This window comes from Sinocyclocheilus anshuiensis, unplaced genomic scaffold, assembly GCF_001515605.1.
Source record: "Sinocyclocheilus anshuiensis isolate Anshui unplaced genomic scaffold, SAMN03320099.WGS_v1.1 scaffold445, whole genome shotgun sequence".
NCBI lineage: Eukaryota > Metazoa > Chordata > Actinopteri > Cypriniformes > Cyprinidae > Sinocyclocheilus > Sinocyclocheilus anshuiensis.
In genome coordinates this window covers 190,013-203,705 of record NW_015540852.1, presented here as the reverse complement: position 1 = coordinate 203,705, position 13,693 = coordinate 190,013, and the positions used below count along the sequence as shown (strand labels likewise).

General features: G+C 42.2%; 1 protein-coding gene across 2 annotated transcripts in view; it reads right to left on the bottom strand.

Annotated features, from left to right (window-relative positions):
• The window catches only part of ano1b (anoctamin 1, calcium activated chloride channel b), a 65,627-nt gene that overhangs the window by 20,381 nt on the left and 31,553 nt on the right, over positions 1-13,693 (bottom strand). For both annotated transcript variants that reach the window (XM_016485211.1, XM_016485212.1), the window contains 12 exons: positions 6,657-6,755; positions 6,410-6,561; positions 5,775-5,829; positions 5,613-5,664; positions 5,327-5,382; positions 4,526-4,567; positions 3,751-3,815; positions 3,547-3,681; positions 2,275-2,435; positions 616-698; positions 494-505; positions 142-213 (listed from right to left, as the gene is read on the bottom strand). In XM_016485211.1, coding sequence (XP_016340697.1) covers positions 142-213; positions 494-505; positions 616-698; positions 2,275-2,435; positions 3,547-3,681; positions 3,751-3,815; positions 4,526-4,567; positions 5,327-5,382; positions 5,613-5,664; positions 5,775-5,829; positions 6,410-6,561; positions 6,657-6,755 — 984 coding nt within the window. The remainder of the gene's footprint in view (positions 1-141; positions 214-493; positions 506-615; positions 699-2,274; positions 2,436-3,546; positions 3,682-3,750; positions 3,816-4,525; positions 4,568-5,326; positions 5,383-5,612; positions 5,665-5,774; positions 5,830-6,409; positions 6,562-6,656; positions 6,756-13,693) is intronic.

Below are 13,693 nucleotides of genomic sequence, written 5' to 3'. Positions count from 1 at the left end.
AGTTCAGCTCATGAAAAATGGGGGCAAAAACAAAAGTGTTGCGTTTATAATTTTGTTCAGTGTATATTGTTTCAAAGCAGCTTCAAATAAATATAGTAAACAGCATAATATTTATAGCAAAAACAATATATGCAGTGTCACCTTCTGTGATTTATGGTCTTTCTTCAGTGATTTCTGCATGACTCTGAATTCATATTCGGCTCGCGGGTGATCCTGACAAAAACAATTGACAATCTATAATGACAAAACTGACACAAGAACAGAGCAAAAGAAAGAAAGAAAGAAAAAGAAAGGGAGTGAGGGAGGAAGGAAGGAAAGAAGAAAGCAAGATGTTTTTTTTTTTTTTTCAGGTGAGTGTTTCTAAGATGTTTCAGCACATGCTAGAGTTCCTGTGAAAGACTTGAGAGGAGAGTTTGGAATAGTGGATGAAAAGACAGCTGGGAATGCTGGTCAGAGATCAGAGCTGATGAAAAGAGTCTGAATATGTTCAAACCTTCAGTGCTTCCTACACACACCAGGGGAAGAAGAGGATGACAGCATTAAATGACAGACTAGTGAGATGACTTCCAGTGATGATGTGTCATGTGTTAATGTGAGAGTGTCATGTGATCAGACCTCCTCGTCCTCAAACCCTGTGAGATCCCACTCATAGTTGAGACGCATCTGCCGCCGCTTCCAATGCTCCATGAAGAACGCCGCTGAAACACACAAGACTGCATTAATAACACTGACAGGAGGAAATTAACTCCATTACACTTCTGACCCACACCTGAGAAACCATTAGGAGGAAAGGTGCTAAATGTAGCAGAATGTGATCAAATATTAACGTTTTAATTATAAAGATGATTAATAATCACGTGTAAATGATGGGAGCAGCTAAATCAGTCTATGTGTGCAGCAGACTTTCACATATTGGCTGAATTCATGGATGAGAATTGAAATAAAAGTCATGATGGCACTCAGAATGGGAGGTTTGTTTTCCTGCTGTGTTTTTCATCCATTCAAGAGACCAAAAGCAGAACAAACGAAGATTTCTGGCCACGGCTCTTTAAAGGTACAGAGGTGCAGCTTTAAGACACCTACAAAAACCTACAATGCTTTACAAGGCATCTTTGTATTTATACTTGTAAAAGAGCAACAGCTGTCATACATCTCCTGCAAACAGATGGAAACACAGTAAATCTTGTGTGAACTTCTGCCCCCCAAACAGAGCCAAAGTCAGTGACTTCCTGTCCAAATCCCTCAGCAGACGACACAGAACAGAACTGAGAAACGTTACGGAAACCAGTTTAAATGGAGTCACACAGACACACAGGAAACAGCCAAACAGATGATAAAAACGACAAGATGGAAAGATGTTTAGTTTAGGACAGAGAGAACGAAGAGATATAGAGACGGCGCACTGGAAGAATAATGCCTTGAAAGAAAGACTCGGCTCTCGATTCTCAAACTAACACAAAATTCAAATTCACTAAATAGTGGCTGCACAGTATTCAGCCAAAAAATTGCTACTCTACATAATTAAGCTAATTACACCTGTAATGCAATATACTCAACTGTCTCTAGAACACAGAAAATGAATGACAGTCACTACAACATGATGAATTTAAAACACTGACTCTTTTAAACAGTAGCTAATATTCACTATACAGCGGTTAGTTCAATTCTTGAATTTGCGAATATTATGTCTTTAACTACTATTTACTTCCACGAAAATTTGGTACCACTTCATTTTACAGTAACATTGTTATGTATGTTAGATGTACTTAATAATGGCAAATTAAACAATCACAAACAGCTGACCCTAAACCAAGTCCTGTAGTAAGTCCGTGTTGTTAATTAATATTACTCATTACCTATGTGTGTAATTATACTGTAAGACACTGTAAACCTGTACATAAAATGAAGTGTAATCTAATATTTTTGTACAGCATACACAGCTTACACTGCTGCTGAACCTCAACCCTAAACCTATCCGTACACCTACAGCTACACCTACCCAACCTCAGCAGCAGCAAACACAAATCTGCCAAAGGTTTGGAGAACAGCATGTATGTACACAAGAAATATTTAACTACATATGCATTTAACACCTGATCTTCAGTCCACTTTCAGTATTGAGTGTGTGCTGTCGTCTAATTTGCCAACTGAGTTGAGGAAACCGTGTGCTTAAAAATGCAGACAGCCCAAACAAATACACAACGCTATGAGCAGCAGCTGCACTGATCGAGGAGCAGAAATGAGATCTCGTGATGTTGGCAGGGATGATCTCACCCCACAGTGCCATGAAGATAGAGAAGAAGACCGTTGCAGGGTTATCAAACAGATGACTGGCCCGGGCCGTCCCACACGCTGTGCTCAGGTTCCAGTAACTGCACACACGGTCACACAGCGGACACATGGTGATGTTCTTCCGCTGGTCACAGATCTCCATACTGCCAAACACAAGAAGTTTGTGTGTAACTATACACATAACTATCACATTTGGCATGAACGAAGCACCCAAACTGATTAAGAGATAAATTTATGGTAAATTTACAACCCTGTAACGTCTGTGGAGGTTTTTTTTTATAACATACTTTAATGAGTTTTTATTTAATTCTTTTAATTTTCTAAAGGTTAAGTAACTCTTCTCACTGACCGTCTAAAAAGAAGTCAGTTTCAAGCCTTATCTTGTGCCATTTCATGGAAAGTGTCAACTAACATTAGTTTCTTCTGCACTCACATTATAAAGCATAATTTTACTGTCAGTGAAACTAAAATTAAACAATTTTCATGCTTTCATTAGAGTAGATCATGATCATTATTCTTATTAGTTCTACCCCAAAATTCATCCCCAAAAATGAGTTGTAGTTCTGTATAAAAACTGCAGAGACAGCTCCAACAGGCCCTTTTCAGACTGTCACAATATCCTGACAGTGACAAACTCCAGAGGGACTTTCAGACAGATGTTTGGTTTTATATGCTCTTTCTCAAAGTATGAACTTCCTCTTTAAAAGTTTGAGGGTTTATACTCAGAATGGGGGGCTCATACTTTATTACCCAACAGTATTTTTTGCCGTCTCAAAGAAAACTGTTATACAACTGTAGACGTGAGACATGAGTTAATAGTATTTTCAGTGACTAAAATAGACCTTGTCAAAGATGCTTTGAGGAATTACACTCTAAAATTGTATTGGGTTATTTTATTAGGGTATTTTTCACAATGCTGGGTAGTTTTGTGTAACCCACTGCTGGGTTAAGTTTCACTCACAGTAGAAATGGTGCACCACACAGCCCACTGGGTTCTAGTAACTGCTGGTTTGCTAAACTCGATAAAAGTGGATCTGTTTGTCAATGGTCATTTTGTCTCCTGTCCAAACAAAATAAAGTAACCATTTTGCTTCTGAAATCTAACATTTGTCATTATTTGTTTGAGAGTAATTACACTTTTTATGATCACAATGATAACGCAGCTTTCTTTTAGTGTTGATAATAATAAATGCATACGCAATTGTTTCTTGCACTTTAAATTTTACCTAAACGTTTTGTTTTGTGTCCACTGACCTCGGAATGTCGTCATCAACAGTAACACATCCATAGAGGAACACAATGACCCCTACTAAGGAAGCAGGGATCAGCATCTGGGTGTAAACGCCAAGCCAAGCAAAGTATAGACCGATCTTCTCTCCGAAGTACTTCCTGTAAGATAAGTGAGAGATGTTACTAATGAACCTACAACACTTAAACATCAGAGAGTTTGAGATTTACCTGATTAAACCAATGGGCTGGTACTTATAAAAGACACTGTAGCTGGCCCACTCTTCATACAAGAGCTGAAATAAATGCAACAACATGATGAAACAGTTCATCATCAGCACTCATCTTCACCTCCAGACTGAAGCTATTCTCTGTGCTACTCTCAAACAACGCTGCTGTCTTTTCAGCTGCACACATTCAGTCCTTTCATAGTTTTTGCTGTGTGCATCAGGTCATTGGCCTGATGGGAAATAAAATTTTCCCTGAGCTCTGAACTGTGACGGCAGCTCACTCAATATCCTCAGCAGGTCAAAGTTGGCCTAATATAGATAGTGGTTTCCAATCCTGGTCCTGGGAAGCAGCACATGTTGTTTGTCTTCTTTATTAACCACACCTGTTTCAGACTGTCAGCTCATTAGGAAAAAGCTTCATGAACTGAAGCAAGCATTGGTCTTGATGGCAACCTGCCACTATGCTGTTATCTGTGCTGCATTTGATTTTGGCCAGTGAGATCAGCATTAGTTCTAGACCACAAATGGTTTGGGTTTTTGTCACAGGCATGACATTAAGTTAACTTTTTTTCTGAACTAGCTTCATTAAACCATGCTAGTAGCTGTGGGTTTCTCTCCGTTACTATGGTGTCATCGTTGTTCACTTCTTATCCAGTTGCTTAATAGCAGAAACCATCTGATACTGTTTCAAGTCTCAATCTTTTTTAAATTTTTTATGCAAATTCTCATTCACACAGAAGACACTTCACAGAGGTATAGACAGAACAATAACTTACCTTTCTGTCATTTGGCTCAGCGTTTTCCCCACCAACATCACCCTGTAAGGAAAGAAAAGAGCCCATCATATATTATGAAAAATTGTAACGCTAATAAAAGATTTGCATCCATTAATCAAACAAGAAGTTGGACAACTGCTCTGCATTTACAACTAGATAAGTCACTAAAACAATGCAACAATGTTGATCAGTTCTGATAGCTTAAAGGCCCCATGACATGCTGCTTTTTGGATACTTTTATATAGGCCTAAGTGGTCCCTAGTACTGTATCTGAAGTCTCTTTCCCGAAATTCAGCCTTGGTGCAGAATTTCAGCCACTACGAGCCAGTCCCACAATGAGCTTTCCTTAGGACGTGCCATTTCTGTGTCTGTAGCTTTAAATGCTAATGAGGAGGAGAGAGGCGGGGCAACTGCCATGCTTCACTCGTTTGCAAGCCATGATGTCTCTCGAGGAAAAAAAAATATTGCGCTCGCCTCGCACGGTAGTAGCTCATTTTCTCATGGGCAGGCCAAATTCTCTGGGCGGGCAAAGCAGAGAAAGTGGAGGTAACCTTTCCCCGTATGACGACATAAAGGGAAGATTCCAGATTGGGCCATCTGAGCTTTCATTTTCTCAAAGGCAAAGCAGGATACCCAGGGCTCGGTTTACACCTATCGCCATTTCTAGCCACTGGGGGACCATAGGCAGGCTAGGGGAACTCATATTAATGTTAAAAAACCTCATAAAGTGACATTTTCATGCCATGGGACCTTTAAGATCCATAGAAAGAGTTCAACAGCAGTATAGTGATGGATACTTACATCATGTAATGGATAGGCAGCCAAATAAACACCACTCCCAAGCAGACTAGTTATACCTGAACAACGTGTGAAAATGAAATGCTGGATTATTCCTTCAAGTACAGTTTTGCTGTCAATGATGCAAATTAATTGGGCATAAAATTGAATATTAAAGGGTATGGAACACAGTTTCTAGCAAAGCGCTGTAACTTAAGTTAAAGAGGTTCTATTTATTTTCAAAAACTCAAAAAATAAAATTTCAAATGAAATTTCAAATTTCAATTGTATAGACAAAGCAATAGCCTACCCATGCTAAATTTAGCTTTTGTGCACTTGGTTCGCTTCAAAACTTCAAATACCTAGAATAATACATATAATAAAACTTTGAATTCATGTAATAAAAGTCAAAATATTCAAATTATATAATATGGCATTAATACTGCACATTTGACAAATACTTTATACTTACTAATGAACTTCTTGTTTTACTGTCAAAAAAGGAATCTTTGTCAGACAAATCAAACCTGTAACGACGAAAGTTCACAAGTACATTTTTCAATACATTTTTGCATACGTCCAATGTTTCAATAAGTTCCTACTATTAAGGCCCACTCACACAAATCATATGTGAAAAAGTCATTCTAAATACCTGAACAAAAGTGAAATACACTTTGGCCATTAACTTGCTGGAACCATTGCTAAAATTTAACTATTTGAAATCTGTAATGAAAACATACCAAGTGGTGACTTCAAAACTGAGGTACGTACTGAACTGTCATTTTTGTGTACTGTTACACACCTAATATATATCATTTCAGTGCCCTCCTCATTTTAAGATGAAACTGAAGTATATTTTTTTGGAATATTTTAATTTGCATGAAGGGGTCCAAAGGGATGCGCTGTTCAATTTTAAAATCATGTATTGAAAATAGCACTCAGTGTGAATAGGCCTTTATGTCTTTGAAAGTTGAGTATAATGAAATCGTAACATTGATTCAGCCATGTGAAGGTCCCAAATCACCTGAATGTCTAACAGTACATGTAACAGACATTTAGATTTGTTTCATGCTTGAGAATGGATGTTGTTGTGAAGCTGACACTAACAGATGCTGCTTTTCCCTGGAGAACGGGTATGAGAGGTGCTTCACTTTCTGTGTCCTGTTCTCTTCTAAGTTTGGATGAAGAGGATCTGTTAGTTTGCTGATGAACGCGTTGATCTTTTCCATTACGCCACTGCTGTGCTTCACTTCATACACCTAAAGTAAGAGCACAGCATCACATTTACTCATCACACCTCTGCTTCACACACAGCAGCCGTGTATGTTCCTCTGGACTGTTAGACGAACATTACTTTTTTGGTAGGCATCTTCAGTTTCATGAATTCAGCCTCTCGACAGAGAATGCTCCATGGAGCATGAATCTTCACAAAGCCCACACCGGGAGTCTTGGTCTGAAAATACAGAAAAGATGTTAAAGTAAACACATCGGTGTACTGGATTTCATTATGTTGTCAAGCAGGTAGAATCTCTATTTAGCACAACGTGCCTGGGACCGAAGGAATTTGTCAACTTTCACACACCCCTTTGAGGAGACAGTCACAGTGCCTGTACTTCACTGTTAGAGCATTGAACAAGCAACACCACGCTCATCCCTGCAAATACAGGGACAGTCATTCTGAAATTTGGAAACATGACATTAATTCCATTCATGCGCTGGAGCTTTCGATTTTGGAGCTCACCGTTTCTTAATGCAGTACAGAGCAGTGTGTGCAGCACTAGTCAGAATCTACACTGTCAGGGTTTTTTTTTTGTAAACAAATTAATTATATAACACTATATTACCAGTGCACCACAAATCTGCAAATAATCTGCTTCTAAGCATTTATTTATCATTCAAACTGATGGAAACTGATAAAATAATTAGACTTAAAAAAATTCTTATCCTTTGGATAACATTAGCAAATACAGCCTTTGTGTTTCAGTTAAAATGACAAATAGTTTCTGCCAGTATGTGGAGTGTGACATGATTCGTGACGTGGTTCCTGATGTTGAAGGTGATCCCGCGGACCGGGCACAGCATGCGCATGGGCTACTGGTTGTTGTGGTCTTCTGTCACCATTAAAAGGCTTGACTAAACTGTTCTCTCGTGTTGGCGATTCATTGCATCTCATCTACACACTGGCGTGTAGGCAGCATTGTGAATTATCTCAGCTGATGAAACTCAAGACGTAAGCCATGGCGAATACACACAGAGCACCGAAGCAATGGTCTCTCACAAAAGTTGAGACTGTGAATTCATTTGAGAACTGGCGTCAGAACCTTGTCAACATGTTATCTTTGGACACTGAGTTCGCTCCCTTTCTAGTTGAAGGCACGCGCTGGGAAAAGAAGTCGAGGGCTTCACCATTCAGAGGTTTTACCAATGATGACGACGATGTTCCCATCAATGGCGCACGCGCCAACAAAAGGTCAGCATGACTGAGCTTATGCTGGGGCAGATCGCTAACTACTGCCCAGTTATTTCCCAAAATACTATTGTTAAGAACTCTACCTGCATTGATCACATATGACAGACTATCAGACTACATTATGGATTCCAGTCAACTGGTGCACATTTCATTGACTTTGCTGCTATTAAACTTGAGTCTAAAGAAGGACCAGAGGATTTGTACCAGAGAATAATGGCGTTTGATGAGGATAATTTACTATACAGAGACTCTGGCATTACTCACGGAGGTGAAGTCATTGTAGAGGATGAGTAGCTCTCCCCCACAATAGAAAACGTCATTGTCCTTACTTGGCTTCGTCGTATACACAGCGATTTGCCAAAGCTTGTAAAGCAGAGATATGGCATGGAGCTGCGGTCACGCACTCTTTCATCCATCAAACCAGAGATATCTCAGGCCCTGTGTTCGCTACTGGATGAGCTACAGTCATCAGAGGATGCCAGAGCCATGCGCTCGGCCGTGTCTAACCCTCCGAGACAGAAGCTTGCATCGCTGGGTCGGTCCAGGAAGTCCTGCCCACTTTGTAAAGAGGCTCACAGACCGGACAATCACTTCCTCAGTAAGTGCCCTTTTCTGCCACCTCCAGACAGAGCTTTCATCGCTAGGTGTGGCAAGTTGCTGGGTGGGTCTGAAGTCAGGGTACTATTCACGCTAGTTTGCACTGCTTTGCAACATTGGCTTCGTGTACCCCCCTGCGACTGTTAGTGGCCTACGGTCCTTCAATGGGGTGTATAAAGTTCTAGCACGTGTTCTTAATGGTTGTGCGTCGATCCTTGCCCCCTTCGACAACATGGTGGTGAGTCGACGGCTGCGATTGTGTGGTCAGATGAGCTGTGTTTTCACAGTGCTCAACAGGCGTTATCCACTAGTTGTGCTTCGCTACTGGATGATCTACAGTCATCAGAGGATGCCAGAGCCATGCGCTCGGCCGTGTCTAACCCTCCGAGACAGAAGCTTACAGAAGTCCTGCCCACTTTGTAAAGAGGCTCGCAGACTGGACAATCACTTCCTCAGTAAGTGCCCTTTTCTGCCTCCTCCAGACAGAGCTTTCATCGCTAGGTGTGGCAAGTTGCTGGCTCACCATGTCACTCCGACGGCGAGTCTGAGGATGAAAACGGTCACATACCGTGCAATTCTAAGGCAGTACAGCGCGTCCATATCATGTAGTCACCATGCCTCTAAGCTTTCCATGGTCATGTCCCCATTAGGCTGACCATCGACAGTGGTGCAATACAGTACCGTTTATAGGCATAGGCAAGCTAGGCGTCGCCTAGGGTGCCACCAGCAGGAGGGGGCGCCAACGACCGCATGTACTGGTGCTACATTTTAGCAGGATTGTGATGAGCGGCACGGCCACCCTGAAATATGATTGCCACCCCGACAGGATCCCCCAACATCATTGGGCTACAGTACTGTCATTCTGCCGATGCCTGTATGCCATTGGATCAGAGTGCTGTCAATTGCTGCCTGGTTGTTGCATGCAAAGTTTGCATTTGGAGCGCTCAACAACATCATTAGATCAATGGATTCTGTCAGTGCTTTGTCAAGGTAAGGCTTTTTTTTGCCATGCAATAAAGCCAAGTTCAAAGGCCAATTTAAAATACTGGTACAATAAAAAGTGCACAAAATCAGTATTTTGTTTAGGCAGTATTTGTGGCAGTCGAGAAATCATGTTGTGAAATCGGTCCAAAATATGTGCGTTTTTGTGCCAATGCATTGTTAAAGGATCAGAGTGTTGTGTAATATTCCCAACAAACTTTAACAGCCAATTAAAAAGTAAAAGGTCAAGTAAAATTTGCTAATTCACAAGATCAATACATCCTTTATTAAACCGCTTTGTCGAATTTAACGCATCCTTACGGAAGTGTCGAAATGCTGAATCAATTCATTCGCTTCCAACAGCACTTAATGGGAACAGCATCATACACATAGATGGCAGAGTGTCGCGTTATTTAAAGGGGAAGTTCACGCATCAATGAGTAACAAAGGAACAAGTAGCTGCATTCTGATTACTTTTATGCCACTGATCCTAACAGTCAATTTGCAAATAATGCGTTCAGATTTGTGTAAATCACAATGCGCTGAATCTCCACAAATTAGTGTTGTTACTATGACAACCAATTTGAATGTGAAAAAAAACTGATATCTGAAAAGTAATTATAATAACCTATATGCAAATATAATTTGGAAATGTGTCAAGGTTGTTATTTAAGATTTGAGTGTTTACATAATCAGTTTTATGTTATTTTGTATGTAATCTTATATTTTCTTGTTTGGGAGTGGGAGTGTGATGGGGGGGGGGTGCTAATAGGGATTTCGCCTAGGACGTCAAAATGGCTAGAAACGGCCCTGGTGCAACAGGAAACATGATAAGGGCAGAGTGTGCCACCAAACTGGGCCTTAAAGCCTCCAATAGTACACAGTCAGCTCGTCAGGCAGATGGCTCCTCGCCATTGAAGGTGGTTGGAGAGACACGCACACAGTTTCAAACGGACGGGCACATGCTTTTTTTCGATGGACTCGTGGTAGAAAACTTAGATTCGGACATACTTGCTGGCATCCCCTTTATGGAATGTAATGACATCTCTATTCGTCCCGATAGACATCAGATCTGTGTGGGGTCAGACACATATGAGTATGGCACCAATCGGACATATGGAGACAGACATGCTATTCGGCGAGCTCACGTACTTCGTGCTACCTCATCACATACTGTGTGGCCTGGGGACTTTGTCGAACTTGAACTTTCAGTAGAACTTTAAAATGTTAGCGAGGAGCTCGCGGTTGAGCCACACGAAGGCTGTACACACTGGTTTGCTCCATCATTGTTTGTAGGTGTATCTGGAAAAATCAGAATTCCCAATTTGACTGACGCACCACAGGACATTAAGAAACATGATCACGTATGTCGCGCTCGCATGACTTACATACCGGAGTCCCCAACTGAACAGGCCCAGTTGGAAGCTCCTCAGGCTCCTTTCGTTGGCAAGTCCAGTTCACCCAATACAACACTATTCTCTGATCTTATCTCATTAGACCCCAACAGCATTATGATGGCGGACATTAGAGATAGGTTTCAAGAAGTTCATAGGGAATTTGATGAGGTCTTCAGTCTGCAGTTTACGGGTTATTATGGCGCTGCTGGCCCCTTCCAAGCAAGGGTAAACATGGGTAAACAACCGCCTCAGCGGAAGGGAAGTGTTCCGCAGTACTCCAGAGGCCAGTTACATTAACTGCAGGCTCAATTTGATGCGCTGAAATCACTAGGTGTTTTTCGGAAGCCCGAAGACATTGACGTCGATGTTGAATATGTCAACCCGTCATTTCTTATCAAAAAGTCTAATGTGGGGTTTCGTCTTGTTACAGCATTCGCTGATGTGGGCCGTTACAGCAAACCCCAACCGTCGCTTATGCCAAATGTGGATGCCACGTTGCGTCAGATAGCTCAGTGGAGGTATATTGTCGCGACTGACCTCACCAAGGCATTCTATCAAATTCCACTTTCCAAGTCTTCTATGAAGTACTGTGGGGTGGTCACGCCATTTAAAGGAGTCTGTGTGTATGCCAGATGTGCCATGGGCATGCCTGGCTCAGAAACCGCATTAGAGGAGCTAACTTGTTGGGTACTCAGCGACCTTCTTCAACAGGGGCAGGTGGCCAAGTTCGCTGATGACCTGTACTGTGGCGCCGATACCCTTGAGGACCTTCTTGCGGTGTGGAAAAAGGTTTAAGTGGCCCTCCAGGCATGCAGTCTGTGCTTATCTCCAACTAAGACTGTTATTGCCCCAGTCCAGACCAACATTTTGGGGTGGGTCTGGAGTCGTGGTACTATTCGCACTAGTTCGCATTGCATTTCAACATTGGCTTCGTGTACCCCCATGCGACTGTTAGTGGCCTACGGTCCTTCATTGGGGAGTATAAAGTTCTAGCACGTGTTCTTAAGGGTTGTGCGTCGATCCTTGCCCCCTTCGACAACATGGTCACTGGTGGTGAGTCGACGGCTGCGATTGTGTAGTCAGATGAGCTCCTCCAGTGTTTTCACAGGGCTCAACAGGCGTTATCCACTAGTTGTGCTGTGATGATACCGCGACCTGGTGATCAGCTTTGGATCGTCACTGATGGTGCTTTCAGGGATCCAGGGCTGGGGGCAACAATGTATGTTACATGGGGGGAAAAGTTGCTGGTCGCCGGACATTTCAGCGCTAAGCTTCATAAAAATCTGATCAATCTTGAAGGGAGCTCAAAAGGTACCCTTTGCCAATAGAGCCACGTGAGTGTCTATCCAGGCAGAGTGTCCGGACCTCCGTAGGGTACTCGCACACCTTTGGCAGGGTACAAGCCCTTCCAAGAGAGTTACTAATGTCAAAGATGTGAAACATTATTTGAATACTGTTACCTTAGCAAGTGATGGGCTTTTAGTTGTACGGCTTAACACACCACTGTCAAACACCACCGAATGCATCGTCGTTCCAAGGTCAGTACTGCATGGTTTGCTTATGTCATTGCACATCAGGTTAGGCTCACCCGTTGAGACTTATCGTCGGCTGGTACTTCTATGCACTGGACTTGGAGTCGGCCATCCAGCTTACCACTAAGGGTTGTCACCAATGTGCTGCACTGGCGAAGTCTCCAGTGTTCACAGTGGAGCAGTCCAGCTGTGATCCACCTGAGACGGTTGGGTCTACCTTTGCAACTGACGTGCTTAAACGTGAGCATCAGCTCATCCTAGTTGTTTGTGAGTGCATGACATCCTTCACATCTGCGTTGTTAATTGATGGCGAGCGGAAGGAGACGTTGCGGGATGGTATTGTACGCTTGTGTATTGGCCTTCGTCCGCTCGATGGCCCCTTTGCTGTAGTTAAACCCGACCCAGCACCAGGTTTTTCAGCAATGGCCAAGGACACAGTGCTTGCTCAATACAGGCTGGCCATTGAGGTAGGCGATACTAAAAATATCAAGAAAAATCCTGTGGCCGAGAAGGCTATCCAGGAGCTACAGGGCGAGATTTTGCGACTAGAACCACACTGTGGGGTCATCACCCCCTTGCTATTGTCTGTAGCTGTCGCTCTGTTAAATAGCCGTATTCGGTCATGTGGCGTGTCAGCCCGTGAGATGTTGTTGCAGCGTGATCGGTTCGCTTTGTTAATCTAATGAATAATTGATTTGTTAAATCAAATGAAAAATGGTGTGTCTGATTGGTCCAGACTCTACACTAATGTCAAATACAGAAACGTTAATTCATGCATTTATGACCTCAGAGTTCGATTATTGTAATGCTTTATTGGGTGGTTGCTCTACTGGCTCCATATTGAACATCGAATACATTTTAAAATCTTGCTAATTACTTATAAAGCCCTGAATAGTTTAGCTCCTCAATACTTGAGTGAGGTCATATCGCAATATTGTCCTTCATGTCCGCTGCAATCTCAAAACTCTGGCCATTTGATAATACCTAGAATATCAAAATCAACTGCGGGCGGCAGATCCTTTTCCTATTTAGCGCCCAAACTCTGGAACAATCTACCTAGCATTGTTTGGGAGGCAGACACAGTCTGTCAGTTTAAATCTAGATTAAAGACCCATCACTTTAGCCTATCATACACATAAAACACTGTCACATTTCTATAATTCAAATCCGTTAAAGGATTGTTAGGCTGCATTAATTAGAGAAGAATGGCATCTACGCTAATATTAGTCTCTTTCATTCTTATTCCTAGGTCACTGTAGCCATACAGATCCAGTCTGTATCCAGAACATATGGTCACTGTAGCCACCCAGATCGAGTCCATTTCTAGACCAGATGGTGGATCAGCACCTAGAGACAACCTCTACAGCCCTGAAAGACAGCGGAGACCAGGACAACTAGATGAGCCCCAGAGACC